At 38.1% G+C, this 18,627-nt stretch overlaps 3 protein-coding genes, 1 long non-coding RNA gene and 1 other non-coding gene across 7 annotated transcripts; 2 read left to right on the top strand and 3 right to left on the bottom strand.

The window, feature by feature from the left end:
* Positions 1-235: 235 nt before the first annotated feature.
* Positions 236-1,975, top strand: LOC113773037. The gene is made up of 5 exons (XM_027317557.1): positions 236-468; positions 618-698; positions 861-929; positions 1,060-1,145; positions 1,778-1,975. Exons 1-4 carry the CDS (start codon positions 259-261, stop codon positions 1,132-1,134), a joined length of 435 nt encoding a protein of 144 aa, XP_027173358.1. The 5' UTR covers positions 236-258; the 3' UTR covers positions 1,135-1,145; positions 1,778-1,975.
* Positions 1,976-2,159: 184 nt separating this feature from the next.
* LOC113775614 lies at positions 2,160-4,159 on the bottom strand. The gene is made up of 3 exons (XR_003468908.1): positions 3,563-4,159; positions 2,798-2,886; positions 2,160-2,618 (listed from the first exon to the last, which is right to left on the bottom strand). It is a non-coding gene; the product is annotated as an uncharacterized LOC113775614 (long non-coding RNA).
* Positions 4,160-5,861: 1,702 nt separating this feature from the next.
* LOC113776364 (protein SODIUM POTASSIUM ROOT DEFECTIVE 1-like) lies at positions 5,862-9,105 on the top strand. Of its 2 annotated transcripts, none has more exons than XM_027321507.1 (3): positions 5,862-6,937; positions 7,530-7,605; positions 8,593-8,676. In XM_027321507.1, exons 1-3 carry the CDS (start codon positions 6,134-6,136, stop codon positions 8,610-8,612), a joined length of 900 nt encoding a protein of 299 aa, XP_027177308.1. In that variant the 5' UTR covers positions 5,862-6,133; the 3' UTR covers positions 8,613-8,676. The 2 variants fall into 2 exon arrangements, with proteins under 2 accessions (XP_027177308.1, XP_027177307.1); XM_027321506.1 differs by having other exon boundaries at positions 5,864-6,937; positions 8,616-9,105.
* A 369-nt stretch (positions 9,106-9,474) lies between these two features.
* TRNAY-GUA lies at positions 9,475-9,563 on the bottom strand. The gene is given in 2 exon segments: positions 9,475-9,510; positions 9,527-9,563. It is a non-coding gene; the product is annotated as a tRNA-Tyr (tRNA).
* A 1,001-nt stretch (positions 9,564-10,564) lies between these two features.
* On the bottom strand, positions 10,565-17,353 carry LOC113775448. 2 transcript variants are annotated; one of them, XM_027320332.1, is made up of 6 exons: positions 17,000-17,353; positions 16,485-16,870; positions 15,281-15,369; positions 13,148-15,127; positions 11,875-12,058; positions 10,565-11,299 (listed from the first exon to the last, which is right to left on the bottom strand). In XM_027320332.1, the coding sequence occupies exons 2-6, from the start codon at positions 16,531-16,533 to the stop codon at positions 10,686-10,688; spliced, it is 2,916 nt and encodes a 971-aa protein (XP_027176133.1). In that variant the 5' UTR covers positions 16,534-16,870; positions 17,000-17,353; the 3' UTR covers positions 10,565-10,685. The 2 variants fall into 2 exon arrangements, with proteins under 2 accessions (XP_027176133.1, XP_027176134.1); XM_027320333.1 differs by having other exon boundaries at positions 16,485-16,861.
* Between the last annotated feature and the right edge of the window lie 1,274 nt (positions 17,354-18,627).

Raw genomic sequence — 18,627 nt, 5'->3', positions numbered from 1 at the left:
TATTACAAAAACAATTAAGAGTTTGGTTAATAAGAAGAATAGTAAATATAGAATCACCAAAGTGGTATGAAAAGCAACATGGTATTGATTCGGCGAAAGTTATATTCGGCAAATCATTCCCCAAGAAACGCCAGCGTCTGGCCTAGTATTGATTAAGTATGACTTTTTCTTTTTCTTTTTTTTTAAATCTTTTTGGTTAAAGATGGATTTTGGAAAATGTCAGAACAAATGGATGCATGTTGTCAAGGGAAAAAGAAAATGAAAGAAGTGCGTATTGAAGAAAATTGTAGTGCGTATCAAGATGTTGACACTAATCCATCTGAAGTTGCCTATAATAAAATAAAAGGCATCAAAGTGAAAGAAAAAGTCACCTACAAGTCGAGCAAGAGGCCAAGAAGTGCACTGGAAATGGCTACTAAGAAACGCAAGTACAAGGTGAAAGAGAAGTCTTCATCGAAAAAATTACAGGTTAGACAATTTATTTAGTTTATGTGAACAATGGTTTTTGATTGTTTGACTATTACTTTTTTTTTTGGGTCCCTTAGTTGTCTGATGAATGATGAGTATAGAAATAGTATTAGGATCTTTATTTATAATTTGGATAAAAATGATTGTAGGAATTTGGAAATAATGTTGTTCATTCAAGTATGGATTCTGCTACAATTCAAGGTTTTGTTCGAGAATTACCACCCCAGCAGGTATAGTTATTCGTCATTTTTGTCTTGTATAGCATAGTAGATATGTAATTTATTTTAAATTTTTATTTGAATAATTTATTCTTTAGATGACTAAACTACATTAACGATATATTTTTTCAATGAAATTTTTAATTTGTGGTCGTCTCTCTTTAATTATATCAGGAATTTGGAATTCCAATAGAAGACATTTACAATAGGCGAAATCCTAAAAACATGACACAATTATTGCAAGTAAGCAAATATTATGCTTTTAATTTGTGTTGTTTCTTATTTATATTAATTTTTTATAGTATTATACTTTTACAAGTATATAGCTATTTTTATAATGAAGGATGTCTTCTATTTCTTATTTTTTGGGCAGACGTTGGACCCTAACTTCTACCAAGGCTATGATTTGATGTCTTCAAGTTCAATAGCACACCAGCAGCGTCAATGAGTTTTGTCCAAGTAAGAAAAAATCTTGATTAATTACTTAATCTTATATTCATCATTCATAATCAGGAGTTATTATTCTGGATATGAAATTAGGAGTTATTATTGGCACTTCCGTTGACATTTTTTATTATTTGAGCTAGACAAAAATATTCATCCTTCATTGAGTTCACTATCACTCCCTTGCTATCAAACTATGATTAAAATGAAATGTAGGGGTGTTTTTATATTTTACATGTAGAAAAGTCAAGTGGAGTGAACAATTCTGTAAAAGATGACTTTGATAATCTGGTGCAAGTTGATCTACCGAACGAAAAAACTGTTGACAATAACCTTTTTCTGTGCATACGGTATATCTATATGGGATCAGGAATAATGCACTTTTTGCACGTTGAAGCTCAATGAAGGATGAATTTTTTTGTGATAGTGAACTCAATGATAGTGATATTTTAATCACAGCTGACAATAACCTTTTCCTGCTTTTCATAATCAGATCATCCAAATTTGATGTATTTAGGGTTGGTATATGTATATGGGATCAGGAATAATGCACTGTATGCACTGTGAAGAGTTTTCTGCATATATTAGTTTGATAAGTTACACTTATAATTCAATACATTTGCTAACTTAGCATTTGTTTTTTGTAGGCACAAGAACTGGGAAATAATGATGATAGTGATCAACAAGTTGCTAAACATGAATGATCAGGGCAAAAATCTTGGATGGTGTGAAGTTATACATTTATACACCTCGGAATCTATCCACTCTTTTCTTTCTGTTCCCTTGTAGAAGAGGGATCATAGATTTTTATACACATTCCATTTTTTGTTTTCCTCTTTCTGAGGTTTGAGCACAATGAAATTGATGATTATGCTGCCAAAATTCAAATAATGCTAAAAGTCGTAGAGAAAATGAACTAGAATGAAAAAATTGCTATACAAAATTTATATTGACGTGCAGGACATAATGAACTAGAATTGCGGAATCAAACCACAACGTTATGTTTTAAAGCCACAAAAGCAATCCATGGAGACCAAAGCCAATAATTTTCAACTTTGACACGAAATAACATCTTAGCTGCACTTAATCAGACCAGGGGAATATCCACAACACCTTCCCAGATATTTGGGATTTCACTTATCATCTTACAATCAAAGCAAAAGGCTAACGATCTCACACACAATTAACTTGAGTCTGCATAGCTCTAGTCTCTCTCAAAGATACTGCAACAATATATGCTTAAAACACGCGAACATTGAAGGGAAGCATGCCAACCCCTTATTCAGTAATAGTAGTGGATCGAAATAACATGAACCCCTAGAATGCAATCTCTGAAGCAGAATTTACTTCGGAAGTCTCTAGAATGCAAAAGCAAGACATTGTAAATCAAACCAATCGTAACAAGCTCTAGAATGCAATCTCTGAAGCAGAAACAGAAGGAGAGGCTTTGTGCAGGTCAGACACTGCAATACAGCATTGGCATAACAACTGCACAGTAAAATGAAAGAAATCTTGAATATACTTGACAAATAATAAAAAATCCTATGAAATTTGTTTCAGTACATTATTGCATTAAGAGTCTGTACATTTCCTATATATATAAAATTTTTCTAGAGCTATTGATATGTAAAAGCACAAGAAAAGCAGGAAAAATTTTGAAGAAATACCTGTTTCCACAATTTATAAGACCTCTTGGAGACATGTTGAAAACTTCATAGTGAAAGGACTTCACAAAATCTTCATACCGAAATAGCATCTGTAAAATAAAAGAAAAAAATTTATCCATAAACTTTCATGAATGACTAGGCCCAGAATACACCATTTAGATTCATCAATCAAGCAGCTTAAGAACTGGCAAACAAAATCTTTGCTGAAATGTTTCAAACAGATGCATTACTCCTATTTAATATTTTTGCTCTATCTGTTTAAATGATAATAGAATTGCTCCTATAATTCAGACCTTAACTTTCTTCAGCTGCCTGTTGAGTAAGCAAACTAACCCTCTCTTTTTTTTTTGTTGACTCGCTCCATTTTCCCCTCACGATATATGTAACCAGGGGAAGTACAACAAAGACTAGAAACAAAGCTGGTATATCAGTTTCCCTTGGCTAAAGCATGTCCTCACCAAAACAATCATGTCCCGTTTTCCTCTAAAACCTCTTTGGCATAGCAGATCGCACTTAACTACATGTAAGAATTATAGAAACAACACAGAGATCAGCTAAGTAGACCACATCATCAACTTCATCATTCAACTCAATTCACTAATCTGCTGCACATCGTTATATAAGTGAATATCAACCAACCATCAGAGTTAAAGGCTATGACAGCTATAATTTGAGAACAGATTTCAGAAAGGAGTCACAATAAATCCGAATGACAGAATAATGGGCAAACAAAACTGCGGGAAAACAAAGGCAAGAAAAACCTACGAAAAAAATGATTCATGACGCCTAGGCATTTGATCGAACAGGTGGGGAGCTTCGTCCAATTGCCCATTGATCACTCATAACCTGAAGAAAGGGCTCCGGAGAATGACCACGAAATTGGGGTTCCCAATGTTTCTCCACGCTATTAGAGATGCGCTAACCTTGGGATGCTTTACTCCTAACCCCACAAGGTTCCAAGATGGAGCACAACCTGAGTCTCGGTTAAGAACGGTGATTTTTGTGCTTTCACACGGCGCACGATTCCACCATCAGATTTCCTTCGACTTCGTGACGAAGGACATAGCATATGATCATCAGCCGAAATCATGCCACCAGGCATTTGAATTGTGAGTGATCTCTGATGAGCTGATGAGTGAATTTTGTGACGGAAGCTTTTGAGGAGGAGTGAAATCTGATGGGAAACCAGAATCGTGGCCTTGTGGGGTTTTTTTTTGTGCCTTGTTTAATCTTTAATTTTGTTTTTTGGGTTTTTAGTTTAATGGATTTTGGTTTTGTGTGATTAAGTTTCTCACCCCGATTAATCGGTTAAATAATTAAACATGGTTCGAGTTGGGTTGTTTCAGGATTGGGTTAATAAAAGGACACTTGGCAAGTTTATGAGGGGTGGGATAGGGTGCGAGACAGGGTTGTGGTACAGAGGATCCGTTGCGCCCGAATAATTAGCCATGCTGTTTGTGGCCCGCTTTCTGAATCCCATAAAAGTTGCAGAGAACAGAAGGGGGTTCTGACTTCTGAAGAAGGAAAGGCAAGAAAACTTAGAGACGGAATCGTCTTGGGTTCGAGTAGCGGGAGGATAACTGGGGTTTGATGGAAAGCAAAAACCCCCCCCCCCCCACCCCAACCCCAACCCCAACCCCAGGCATCTGATTCCCATCAGCTTTTAAGAGGCGGTCGAAGGAAAATTAAGGCAGAAAAGGTTTTCATTTATTTATGTATTTTTTTGGTTGCAAGTGTAAAAGAAAAAGAATGGACCGACCGACAAAATCACGCAAGCCAGTAATAAGAAGAGAGGTGTAAATTCGAAATTGTACGCGCAGGTGCCATGTTCGAATGGCTCGGAGAGTTAATAATTTGATTCGCGTGCTCTTTTGGCCAACGAGCAGATGGAGCATGTATATATGATAACGCATGCGCAGGTAAAACACGAGATGATGTTCGGTTCATTTGCAACGTTTTCCTTTCTCTTCAAGCTTCATTCATTCATTTCATTGGTGGGATTTGGAAGACAGTAGCAGCAGCAGCAGCATTGAAAACACATTTTTATGCGTCTGTCCTTTGGACATAGCAGTAGTAGTAGTGGTATTACTACCATTTACCAGCTAGAGCTAACCGTTGCGCTGTCTGTCTGGTGATGCTCAGTTGCTGTCTCATGATGGCCCATGCAGTTGAGTCTTAAAATCCGTAGGACAGGGGATGCTGTACTCAAGTCAGAGAAAATTTTGATTGGAACTTGGAACGGGCATATACATAGATAGATAGATATATATATATATATAGAGTATAGTTGTTTTTTTTCTTTCAATACAGAGACACAGAGAGTATCCCAGTTTTATCAGACTAATCTTTCTGCACCTGTGCACCCCATCCCTAAGGATACACAACACAAGTGATAGAAAGGTGACTCGATCACACGACTTCGAGATCTAACTAGACTACCCAAAACTATCTATCTGAGCCAACCCCAAGGGGCTCACAGTACAGTTGTTAAGGTTGCTTACTAGTAGTACATAGATTCTATTTGTAACGAGGCCAAAGCCAAAGGCATAGTTGTTTGTTAATTGTTACTTGGTAGGAGGGGAACGGCCCCTGAATCTTTGCAGGGAGAGTGTCGTCTCCTCGACCACCGGGATCAATTGGGTTTTGCACTAACTTACCAATGGCGATTGATTAACAAACGTAGAATCCATCCTACTATTCCTTCCTTGGTTAGCGCATGTGAATGTGAATGTGGAGGAGTACATTTACATTTATCTTGAAAATGCCATACAACCATTGGAACTCTTGATGTTTTCGGCATCACCTTTAACCGGGAAAATTGTACGTACGTAATTGGTAAATTTTACTACCACATGGAATTGGAAGGGAAGAATCTGAGGGTGGTCCTGCTCCCTCACTATTCTCTTTTTTAATGGATTGGATACCTGCATGTGTTGATAAGGGTAAACAGTAGCAGTACAATCAAATTCCAACTCCTTAATTTATTAATTTGATGAAGAGCCGAAGAGGTGCTGCTGCTGTAGTCCTGTTGTCCTCATTTCTTCCACTTCCTACAATATATCACTGCCTCTCTCTCTCTCTCTCTCTCTCTATCTATCTATCTATCCTCATTTGTTCCACCACTTCTTCAGCCTAATTAAGAGAGTCCTTGATGATGAAGCAACAAATAATGAGCTAGCATCTTCTTTGCCTACTCTTTCTTTTTATCTCTGTCAGTCTCACCCTCTCTTCAAAAGTTGAAATGCAGATTCCCATACCAATAATTATCCATCCATCAACAACAACTCCTCTCCATCATCACTTTTTTTAATACTACTACAGCTTACTAAATAAAAGATGAAAGGAATTGATATATTCTGCGCATCCCATGCTGCAACTTCCATTTCCTGCCTGAGCATGGACGATCCCTCCTCCTCATCCACAATTCATCTCGGCGGCAGCGGCCGAGCAATCGATCGTTATAATCCAATCATCAGAGATCCTAGAAGATTTGGCGGCGGCGGCGGCGGCGGCGGCAGCAGCAGCAGAACTCTCCCTCATGTCCCTTCTTGCTCTTCTCAGACGCCCATCAACCCTAAGCCCTCATCCCATTCCCACCAACAAACTCCTTACCCTCATCATCAAAACAAGAATGGTACTCTGAGTGCCATGAGCAGCTCCTCAAAGCCAAGAAACGAAAAATCCCACGGCAAGAGCACTAATACAAAGAAGAAGTTCAAGATGAACAACAGCAACAGAAGCAGCTCCGCAGCTATAAAGCCGCCATCTCCAAATGATGAGGAAAAGAAAAAGAGCAGCGGCTCCATCAAACCTGCTTCTTCTGTCCACGAGCCCAGTGATTTCCGTAGTAGTACTAGTAGTAGTAGTAGTTTTGGAAATCGGAAAAGCTGGAGTTGCAGTTCCACTAAGGCTCCAGCAGGTGACTTTATCAGCCCACCTGGCTCCTCCCGGTACTTGTTGAGTGATCAGGCTTCTTTCTTCAACCTCATTACGGAAGATTTTGATCCTCTCAACAAATTGCTGCCCCCAGTGGTGGAAGCGGAACCTCCCGTTAATCATTCCAAGCCCAGTAATAGTGATGATAATAATAGCAAGGCCCTGCAAAAAGATGACCAATCCAAGTCTCGCTCCCCGGACCAGGTTCCTCCTCCTCCGAATCCACAATCTCCTTTGCTCTATACTTTCTGTACTAGTAGCACCAGTTTAGTGCATGTTTTGACTGCTGCTGTTAAATCCTTAGTAGTTCATCATATCCATGTAGAGTTCATTCATTACTAGTAACAAATATTACTACTGGCATGCTATTGGAAGAAGCAAAAATTTTGCCGAATTAGAACAAAGAAGGCTTCCTTATTATCAGGTATAAAACCAGAAAATTTAATTTACATATAGACTTATGAATCAGCTAGCATAAAAAATTTTAAGAATTTTTTTGGGGTAAATAGCAAAAGATACTACATAAGAACTTTTTTTAAAACTTTTAAAATGTTAAGAAGAAAAAACAAATAAATATTTAGAACTTGGGGGGGCGCCCTTGCTTATTATTATACTTGTAAATACACTACTAGTATTAGTACATCGAAAGGAAATGGTAAGGAACCTGTGTGCGTGGGTTGGGGTGGGGACTCGGTGGTCCTCTTATTAAACTCCTTACTATGGATTGGTAGTGATCATGTTGTTCTGGGGTTGTGTGGGGTACGATCTGTAAATGCATTTTGTTTGCAAATTGCAGGTGGTAGTTCTTAGAGTTTCGCTGCATTGCAGAGGATGCGAGAGAAAAATGAGGAAACATATCTCCAGAATGGAAGGTACACATACATACATATATACATATATATATATCCATTTCACTGTTACGTAATTATCCCTTTTTTTTTTGTGGGTTCAATTTCTCTTTCTCTTTTTCCAGTTTTCATTTCATGGTTCTTTTTTAATTCGCAACCAAAGATGAGCCAAAATTTAAAAATTTAAAAAATTAAAAAAAAAACACACACACACAAAAGAGAAAAAAGAAAAAAGAAAAAAGAAAAAAGAAAAAAGAAAAAAGAAAAAAGGGGGTCACTCAAATATTGAACTTAAAACCTTTTGATCATCTTCACAATAATGACTGATCAACTGGCTGGCTGTTAGTGTTGGGTGGTTACTTGGTCTCTGTCTTGATTTATGAATCATTAGATGTGCATGTTTATGTGGTCACCACCTGCTCCCTGACCAACTACTACCCAACAACATGTTGTTGTTGTTGTTGTTGTTTTTGTTTCACGGGCTTCAATTTGCCTAAAGCCCAACAGTTCCAGAAATCATAACATCCGAATTCAGTCAAATTCCACCCGGGCATAAAAGGACATATTGTTATATGTACCGAGTATTTGTACTGATTTTGTTCAAGATTACGCGAAAGTTACAGTTGATCAAATCAGTAAACAACAGCCATGACTTGGAAAGTGAGAGTTTAGGATGTTTCGTTTTTCACCCCCTCCTTTTCGTGGTGTCTATTCTGTCCAATTTTCATGAATTAGACGAGCAAACTGAGGAGCAAAGATCAAATTAACAATCCAAAAGACAGGACAATTAGGCCTAACATAATTAAACTGATTTTACTCACATTCGGGCTAAACTGAGGTTCCAAAATCCATATTTGAGCTCCTTGACTAAAGGCCCTAAATTGTAGAACTAGCAAGTTGTGTAGTCCTCACGGAAGCATCTTGTGAGACGCGCGGTTGTTCTTTCTTTTATTTATCTATCTTCTGCGGCTATTCCAGTATTGATGAAAGTCGAAGACATGACATGAACAGGAATTTGGTGGCTGTTGTAACAGGGGTGTCGTCTTTCAACATAGACTTCGCGGCAAAAAAGGTGACGGTGGTCGGAAACGTGACGCCATTGGAAGTCCTGGCTAGTATATCAAAGGTGAAAAATGCTCAATTATGGACCCCTGCAGCTGCAGCTGCAACTGCTGTGCCGCCTTTTAGTCACACTAACTCGTCGGAGATCAACAGAAATAGCCAGACTACTCTCCTTTCGCGATGAATCAGCCACTCCTCTTTCGTAGTATTCCGTGTCTATCATGAGATGAAATATATTCAGGGGGCAAGAATCATGACGGTGGTGTTAAAAGTTAGAACTAGTCTCTTCATGCGTAATCTGCAATGTCTAGAATCAATATATGTACGAGAGACTGCATGGCAGGATTGAGGTTTGAGACTGTATATTCCGATTTTATTAGATTTGCTTTATTTACTAGCTGGTAGAAGAATGACATATGCAGAATGGATTTTAATTTCAAGTAACTATGACCACAAAAACGACAAATTATATTGATTGAGATGATGCTCCTTCCGTCTCATAATTACAAACCAACTTATGTAGAGAGTGTGCCATTATGGTAATGTGGGATGAAACTACAATACTTAGATTTTAAATTTTTGAAGATTCCAATGGTATGTGAAATGTCTACCTTTTGAATGGCAAAATAGGGAAATTAATATTTAATTTTTAAAAGATGACTTGTATTAGGATATCCAAAAAATGAAACATAACGTTAACAATAAGATGAAAAGAGTAATTGGCTACCATACCATAAAAATAGAGAAAGATTTCGAATGGCCAAAACAAGAAGCACAACTAGAAACAAAAGCGTGGTTTTTTGCTCAAAAATTGAAAAAAATTAGAAAATTTCCGACCTGCCGGATTCGAACCAGCGACCTAAGGATGGCTTTGGATGTACCACTACAGTCCTCCGCTCTACCAACTGAGCTAAGGTCGGGCTGTATCGTATGATTGAGCTCATTTTATAATATTATCAGTAACAATAGAGATCCAACAGGTTTAATGAAATGTTACAATTACCTTTTTCATACAATAATAATTGTAGTAAATATTATTCAAAATTTAAAACAAGGTTTATCTATGATGGAATGATATAGATTATTAGATGTTAATACCATTCACCAGGGATCCAAATGCAAAAAACCTTTTTTTACTTAATTACAGCAGGAATATTGGCCGATGTGCCAGACACACTATCAAAGGCAAATTGTATCAGCAATTTCACAGACCCTTTGTCTATACGAAAATCAATGTTTTGTTATCATATTAAAGTGTAGCAAAACAGATTCTTCTCTGAGAAAATTACAAGAACATAATGTTTGATTACGAGAATTTGTGCATTATAGTAATAAAGTCCTGTAACAACAGATTATACTTGGTGGAAGCATGTTGGAAACTGGAAAATAAAGTACACTTCAAAGGGAATGACGGTCAGAGGAGAGCAGGAAATGGCTCCGCAATTAAAAGCTCAAAGCTTCCTTAGGCTCCCCCTCCCTTCATAGATTAGGATGGAATATGTTATACCGTTGCTGAAAAAAAAAAATTAAAAGCAATAGACCCTGACCCTGAAACCCTATATGTTTGAATTTAACAACTGGATTGCAATGAATCCGCAGATACTCAGATAAGCATTCCAACCAAGTGGATGCCTCGGCTCTCATGCATCGTGAATCCGACCAAATATGAGCACGCACTAACTTCCTCATTCTAGTTCGGAAACTAGTGCACCAAATGCGGGCAGAATACTGAGGCCACACTTGGCAAGTAATACTAGAACGATGTTGTGCAAGGATTGCCATTTGAGACACGCCGCAGCCGGCCTTGAAAGAGAGAGTTTGCGGCATGCGAAGGACTGCTGTACTTACTTTTTGAGTTGAGTCAAAAAGGTTCAGGCACAGATGCAGGTGCCCCCAAAAACGGACTACTACTATAACAAAATTGATTGTAAAGATCTTATGTAACGTCTTTTTAAAATTATTAACATTCTGCTAAACAAAATATTCCACCTATGTCATCTGTCTTTGTAGCTGTCAAACTAGACGAGTTTTGCTTCAAAACTCTACAAGGCTAAAACCTCTCCTATTAGGTCATCTATCAACAGTTTCTCAATTTCCTTGCCGATCATATCAATATCATCTCTGAATCCTAACCAATTCATCTCCCTGTCCAGCCTATTTTCTGGTCTATCTCCTCTCACATTATGCTCTCGGTTAGCTAGCAACTTAATTAAATAATCTTTGACCCCATGCGTTTGCCATTTTGATGCTCCAATAATTTTTGGCTGCACCCTAGGACGTTGGTCCGCATGCTTCTGGAAAATCTCAAGAAGTGCAGAATTGATGCGGTCAAACAATAGCCTCCTTTCAAACTTCAGATCGCTTGTCTTTCCACCATACTTCTTCTCAAGATTGGTGAAGACCCAGGGACCTAAAGGGCACTCGGGAGAATGCCATGACGCAAAGGATGTATCAGAGTCAAACTCCTCAAGGCCAGAGTAGAGAAGTGTGTCAACTATGTATGAAGACTCCCAACTGTCACCTCCAACAAAGCTTTTCTCTTCATATTCCACTATTGGTTGCTGCAGCATGACATCCTTTTCGCTTGGGCTAACCACAGTTGCACCACCATAACTGCCTGATTCGATCTTGAGGAGCTGCAGCTGCATTCGGAGTACTAGCAAAAATAGCAATAAAGAGAAATTAAAAATGGAAAAGCAATTAATATTATCAATAAACCATAACTGCATGACGTATGATGCCAGTTAATGTGTGCTTTTCATCATTGTATTTTATCACAAAAGAAGCTGAAAAATCCTTTTGATTTGTAGACTAGCCTGGATTTGCTTTTCTGAAGCAGATTTTGGACCAAAGAACCTCATTAAGTTTTTTCAAACAGCTATACCAATGACACGAGAAAAAACCAACACAACATGTTGATCTATTTAAATGATGCACGGTTTTATGTTTGTGAGACTAGAGGAATAGCCTGACTGGATGCTACTCTGAAAGGATGGACAAGATTAAGATCAAAAACCTTTTGACTGCAAACTTTACAGTTTAAGACAGACAAGAGAACTGAATTTGAGAACAAATAACAAGTAGCCATGGCCAACAGATGACTCTGCCATGACTTTTAAATAAGGAAGGGAGACAAATGTAACAAACTTTTGCTAACAATTAAAAACGATATGGAGTGACTCATTGATTGTCGATAAGACACTAAACATAGTTTCAGAAACATCTAATTACCATTGAGTTGAGCATTGACAGTCTCAAAGCAGTCTGAGCTAGATGACAAATCCTCCGCAAAAGAAACCTCCAAAACTGAAACTGGACTAAGATGATCAGCCTCCTTGGAGCTCTCTGAAGATTCTGGTTCAGGTCCAAGGCACTTCAAGGAGGAGGTTCGTTCAGACTGGCCCAGCACTGATTCCTGAAACAACATTAAATATGAGGAAAGTTTCTTCTGCACATGCAGTATCCTTTAATTTATGGAACACAATAAGTAAATACAAAAATGTGATTTCTACAAAAAGACCCTTTAAAGAAGTGAATGTATCATCGTCTTCAAACTCGTCCAAAGAGAAGGTATCAGTAAAGGTAGATTTTAGATTCATTCTCAGCTTTAAAATAAGCTAAAAGTGGGAGTAAAATCCCAAAGAGAACACCAAAGTTGAAAAGAATTCGTGTATGTAGTTCTTAATGCACTTGACTTTCAAATTAATACTACCAAGGAAATATAGAGAACTGGAGAAGCTTGATCCAGTTCATAAACTCCAAGATACCACCTATTATCACAAGAAAAGGTGTGCTTATATTTAATTACCCAAAGGGGAAAAAGAAGACTTTTATTTAAGTAGAAAATGCATGAAAAGCTACTGATTCAAATGTTAAACAACCATGCTTTTTCATCCATAGATGCAATGATTAACCTTCTTTGTTAGTCTTCAAATGCAAGGAAAATAGTAATTGAGAGGAGCACATTTATGAAATCGAGACAATGCAAAATGAAACCACAAATTAAAAATATCATTTGCCAATGTATTTAAAGCAGAAAAAATTTTAATGACTCTCCGATTTCCATGTAATGAATATTCATAAGGTTCGTTGCAGTAAATATCTCATTAGCAGATTTTCTCAGTCACATGGGTATTTACGCTCCCTTTTTGCGAGGGGCTAAGCATGTTTTTCGACCAATTACCACCAACCAACAGTGAGGGCATCAAGACAGCCAGCAACATGTGAATTATGTAATCATCTGCAGTTTACTATGCACCAGTCAGAGATGAACAATCCATTGCAAATAAAAAGGAACCAAATATTTTCGGGAAATAGAAGTGGAATAATCTATTTGCCTCACATTTCCAACAAATGCAGTTATTTATGGAAGTAAAATAATAAAAGATTAGCAACTAGGGCAATGCAGTTTACATCTTGCAGGCAACATAGAAAGTGTGCCAATATGGTATAGCATTTAAAATAAAGAACTCAAGGAAATTGATTAGAAAGCTATCATGCAGACCTGTAGATTTGCATCTTCTTGGTCACAAGCAGCAGAATCATCATTTTCTTTTGTAAAATCAGTAGGCTCAGGTTGCACATTGAGAGAGGAGTCCAAGGACGACAAGCTTAAGCTCCCAGGTTTTGTATTTGTCAGTTCATCACCGACAAATTTTCTAAGGGAATCAGCAGTATCAGGTGTCTGGCAATGTATCAAGTGTTTTTCATAGGGATCCTCTTTACAAGCACCGATGTCTGATTGAATCAGGTTGGAACTCATATTTGGTGACAAGCCACTGTCATTACCTTTGCTATAACAGGCGAGAGATGTCCTAATACTTGATTGAACATCTTTGGCTGAGGTTTTGTCCTTTTTACTAGGATTTCTCTTCCTTTCTTTAATTCTATCCCTGTATAGTTTCTCGTTCTTTACCATATCACTCAAAAGAGGTTCATGCCTTCCATTTGTTCTATATATTCTGCTTGCAACTGGGGAAGGAGGAAGAGATCTTGATCTAGACGAATGTCTGATGCATCCATCATTCCAACCATCCCTACTGCTGATACCTAAAGGACCACCCCAGCCAGAACTATCACTACTGCCAGCAAATCCTTCACTGGCTCCATCCAGACAGATTGCAGCATTAAACTCCTGCACAGTTTCCCTCTCGGGTACAGCAAGCATTTCACCTAGTGTGCTACCCTTAGCAATTGGTGCAAAACTACGAGACTTGTGAGTCATCTTCCACCTCTCAGACAATCTCTTTTTCGCTTCTCTACTTACCACGGATTCATATGGACCAGATGATGAATATTTGATCCTGTCATTGGCATCAAACGAATTTCTGGAAGACAGAGTCACCACCTCTGAAGCACTGGAAGAGTCACTTTCATACGCATCATATGAACTCTCATCTCCCGCATATCCTCTAAGTCCACCTGACAATTTAAAATGCTCTGCCATTTGTCTTGTGATATCCTTGGCAATCTTTCTATCTTCCCTTGACTTAGTGTTCAAGAAGCTTGCTTCACTGGAGGAATTTTTCCTTTTGCATGACAACATTTCCTCAGAATAAGAACCCCTAGGTTGTAAATGATTCTTCAATGATGCCATATGAGTGCATGAGGACTCCGGTGAGGAAACAGATGTAACAGCATTAGCCCTCTTTATTAAGTTTGGCTTCAAAACAACAATTCTCGTTGGAAGTATCTCTGTCTCATTCTTGACATTTAACTGACTCTTTTCGGTCTTACAAGAATGGTATGGACCATGATGGTTGTGCAAATGAAGTAGAAGACCATCCTCACGTTTCTGGCGAGAACTAGTGTCACGTTTACACAATCCATCTCTAGCTGATTTCCAGGTTTTGCCCTTGCATTCATACTCAGCAGAACTCAATAGCTCCGAGGATGCCACAGGACCATACAAAGAGCTGTAAGGGTCGATTTTCATATCATGCAACTGCTTTAAGTGCACCGGATGTGGCTGCTCAAGATATTTCAGCAGCAAGTCCTTGCTTGAGTCAAGGATCTCAAGAGTATCATCAAACTCTTTAGAAAGCTGAAGCTTTTCATTATTTGAACAATGTTTTGCATCCATAAACTTCTGTTGTTTGTGTGCTATCTCAGGCATGGCAAACCTGGAATTCGCACTCCATCTCGATGAATAGCGGTGATTTGTGACATGTGATGCTTCCATATCTTCATACACATCTTTGAAATCTTGCTGATCAACTGGGCTCATCTTACTTGATCGACTCTCATGTGGTTGCTCATTCTGATTGATGCCTACTGAGGCATTCCGCTGTTGATGCTTCTCCGACAACCTTTTTTGTTGTTTATACTGCGGGGATGGCAGTCCATCAAGACCCATCAATCTTGCGATGACATTAGGTGACCGTCTCCTGTTTTCGCTTTCTTTTGCCATTTCTTCTGCCAGTAGCTTCTTTATTGGTGCGCCACTACCTCGTTTGAAAGAGTTCTGTCCAGACTCAAGTGTCGACTGAAATTACCAAGTTTAAATGCTTTTATGTGTTAAGAAATAATATGTAAGAAACCCATAGTTAATGTATCTAACACTACAATACGTATATCCAATGATCACAATCTGGGAAAGTAAGTTAAGTTGAGCATGTTGTCATAATTTGTCGCTCACCGAATCTTCCTTAGTGATTCCACCACTACGCAAACGAGAATCGGCAATGGGTTTTGGAACAGCTTTGTGTCTGTGAACCTGATAATTTCCTGGATATGAATTAAAACAATATCAAAACTGACATACACGCAAACTTTATAGCACATACAGAAGATAGTCCTTCTTTAGAACTTTCTGCTTTTCTTTTCAAGAACAAGAGCAAAGAAGTAATGTACACTCCGATGTAAGTAAAACAATCAGGGAATGCAGATCAATAGATCGAGAATAAGAAAACATGACAATAGAAAGAAGAATTGAATGGGTAAGAAAGAAATTTAAAGTATAAAACACAAAAAGTAGGTGGCAATGAATGTGTAGGAGACAAAGGCCCAGCAATCATAACTCATTATAACCATAGAATTTCATAAAGAACAGAGCAAAATTATGCCGAGACCACTACAGAAAAGCTCCTACTTCACAAGCAAGACTAGCTTCAAAAAAGCACGAGCAGAGGCAATTCTCACCCCAACCTCTTTTTATGAACTCTAGTCCCCAAAATTTTGAGAAAGGGAGGACGTAGAAGGCAAATATGTAATAAGACAACCTTTTAAAAATTAGTGATGGAGATTTTGCTGACGAACTTTTATACATTGACACCTCGAATCACAAAAAATCAACAAAATTTAATGGAAAAAAAAATTTGTTGAGGGAGCGAAAAAACGGAAATAGAAAAAAGATACACTGTTATAACCTTACGGGAAAACCTGGAGTACGAAAATTGTATTTAAGAAATTAAAATTTTAAAAAAAAAGTCTAAACAAAAAAATTTTGAGAAAATTGAATCACTTTTACGTCAGAATTTGTGTAGTTCAACTCATCTTCATCGGGCTTTTTTCCAACCACAGCTCGGTGTTTTTGAATTTGATTGAAAACAAGTTGTGCTGCTCATTCTTTTTCAAATAATCTGTCAATTTGAAGCATACTAATTGAAAAAAGAGAGAGAGAAAAAATCAACACTTTGAAACATATATGCCCGCTTTCTTTCCTTTATGAGCCTTTTTAACTCCAAACAAGATTGAGATGATCACACATTGAAGAGTGTGTGTGTGTGTGTGTTTTCCTCTTTTTTGAGTTTTCTTAAAAAATGCCTATGTCTTTTTAATAAGTATACATTTTATCTACATGAATATCAAACGTAGACTTTAGAGAGAGAGCGAGAATAAACCTTGAATAGCTGTAGCACTTTTGGACCTCTTATGTCGAGTTGTCTCCATATTCAAAATGCAAGCCACAGACAAAAAAGAAAGAAAGGGAGACAAGAAGAAAATAAAAGGAAAGAGGGAAAAAAGAGAGAGAGAAGAAAGAAAAGAAAGACGGAAGATTCCGACAAGAGAAATCTTAGATCGGAAATCTCGGAAAAAAGCACGAGAGCACCGCCTCGAAATCCATCACCGTAGTCGTCGTCATCATCAACACCAACAGTTACCACCGCAAGGAGGACGAGCAGCAGCAAGCCCAACCTTAAACCCTAGCTATCCAGCTGTATGCTAGCAGTGGCTTTTCCTTGAACATAACGGCTGCTTTTTTTCAAAATTCAAACACCTACACAAGCTAAAACGCGCAGATGATTAGCCTCTCCCCTCTCTCACTAATCTTCATTTTTGAGAGAGAAACCAGAGCAAAGAACACACACACACATATACATACAGATAGAGAGAGAGAGAGAGAGAGATGACTCACTTTGGAAGAATGAGAGGGCAAAGGTGAGGGGACGGCATTAATGAGAGCCGCGGTCCCCCTCTCAATTCAGCCACCCAACAACTTGTGTTTTGTTGTTGATGATGATCGGTATCCTCTCTCTTTTCTTTTCTTTTTTTTTTTTCCTTCAGTGTAGTTAGTAGCAGTAGTTAGTTGTGCTGGAAGGGGAAAACATCTATACCTACACCAACAACAGCAGCAGTAGTAGTGTGCATCGCATCTGTGTTTGTTGGGAGCGTTTCTGGTACTGGGGGGCGGTGGGGTGGAGGAAAATGGGGGGAGTGGTGTGGTGTTTATTTGAATTGGAGTTTGAAAATGGCAAATTCCGGGGGGTGGGGTGGGACGCGAGGGAAAATGGGTTGGAAGACTTCTTCTGTTCTGTGATGAGAGGGCTCCGACTCACGAGTACTGAAATGAAAATACGGGACGGCCTAACGGGCCACGGCTGCCCCTATATCGGCGGGTGCTGTGGTGGGGACCATTAAAAGACTGGGAAAAAAAAAAAAAAAACTAGGTGAGTGCCCTCTGTCAAGTTGGAGGGTTTGGGCTGTGCCACGTAATGTCCTGCTCTATTTCTCTTTGGGATTTGAGTAGCTTAAAGTCCAAAGCTTTTTCTTTTTTTTTTTTTTTGTGGAACTTAAACGCCAATGTTTGGACTTGGGAGGATTGGGGACAGTTCTCAAGTGAAAATATCAAATTTGCATAAAGATTTTCGCTGCAACATTTTTAATATGGTAGTAGTAGTAGTTGAATTTATAAAGCTTTACAATTTCACTTTATATTATTTCTTTTTTATCCTCACAATTCAGTTTCACTTCATATTTCTTTTTTAACCCTCTAATTAACTGTTTAATTATTGCGTATGTCATACAAATGCCACTCTTAATACCTACCATACAGAAACTAATATATCACATTTACTGCCTTGCCTTAACTTTTTTTTTCTCTTGACCTTCTGCCTCTCTTCGCTCTTTTTCCACCTTCAACTGTCACACGTAGATTCAAGATTCGAACCCTAAACCAAATGATTGGAAGAACTGCAAGAGTTCTCTCCTGATAATTGAGTTAATCCCGTGGTTTCTTGACTTAACTATAAATGAATAATCCTAAACTTTTGCCTCCATCTCCTCCATTTCGATAAAAACTTCTCTTGCTATAAGATTTTTTTTATGTTTATATTATTGAACACAATGATCCTGTAGTTGATTGTAGATTTCCATCACTAAAGAGAAGGTGTGATTTTCTCTCCTTTTTTTCATTTTTTATTCTTCAAATATTCCGTTCAATTGAGTGGTTGATTTGTTATGTTTCCTCAACTCAAGAGTCAAGATATTGAATTCATTAGTTCAGTTTAGAATCTTTTGTTGGTCGCAAACACATCGATCGACTGTGTGCGCGTGTTAGAACTAACTACTCACAGGATTCCAGGGACTGTAGCATTTTTCTTCGATATAGAGCATAAAAATTCCAAACGTCCACTGCAGCTTTTTTTCCCAAGCCTAATGTCTGTTTACTGCATATTCGGGCAGCAAATTGCAGGTCAGTTTGAAGTTTTATAGACCTTCCAAAATGTTAGCTTCCCTGTGTTTTCTTCTAAGATAAGAAGAAGA

This window comes from Coffea eugenioides, chromosome 6 (genome assembly GCF_003713205.1).
Source record: "Coffea eugenioides isolate CCC68of chromosome 6, Ceug_1.0, whole genome shotgun sequence".
Taxonomy (NCBI): Eukaryota; Viridiplantae; Streptophyta; class Magnoliopsida; order Gentianales; family Rubiaceae; genus Coffea; species Coffea eugenioides.
This window is presented reverse-complemented; position numbering and strand designations above follow the sequence as displayed.

What these genes read in the sequence shown, in the direction of transcription:
- LOC113773037 (XM_027317557.1), top strand. Translation starts at nt 259, where the DNA reads ATGAAAGAAGTGCGTATTGAAGAAAATTGTAGTGCGTATCAAGATGTT. An exon ending in CTTCATCGAAAAAATTACAG is followed by an intron (nt 469 to 617) that starts GTTAGACAATTT and finishes AAATGATTGTAG; the next exon opens with GAATTTGGAAATAATGTTGT. An exon ending in ACATGACACAATTATTGCAA is followed by an intron (nt 930 to 1,059) that starts GTAAGCAAATAT and finishes TTTTTTGGGCAG; the next exon opens with ACGTTGGACCCTAACTTCTA.
- LOC113776364 (XM_027321506.1), top strand. Translation starts at nt 6,134, where the DNA reads ATGAAAGGAATTGATATATTCTGCGCATCCCATGCTGCAACTTCCATT. An exon ending in AGTCTCGCTCCCCGGACCAG is followed by an intron (nt 6,938 to 7,529) that starts GTTCCTCCTCCT and finishes TGCAAATTGCAG; the next exon opens with GTGGTAGTTCTTAGAGTTTC. An exon ending in ACATATCTCCAGAATGGAAG is followed by an intron (nt 7,606 to 8,615) that starts GTACACATACAT and finishes CTGTTGTAACAG; the next exon opens with GGGTGTCGTCTTTCAACATA.
- LOC113775448 (XM_027320332.1), bottom strand. Translation starts at nt 16,533, where the DNA reads ATGGAGACAACTCGACATAAGAGGTCCAAAAGTGCTACAGCTATTCAA. An exon ending in AAGTGCTACAGCTATTCAAG is followed by an intron (nt 15,370 to 16,484) that starts GTTTATTCTCGC and finishes ATTCATATCCAG; the next exon opens with GAAATTATCAGGTTCACAGA. An exon ending in AAGAAGATGCAAATCTACAG is followed by an intron (nt 12,059 to 13,147) that starts GTCTGCATGATA and finishes ATGTTGTTTCAG; the next exon opens with GAATCAGTGCTGGGCCAGTC.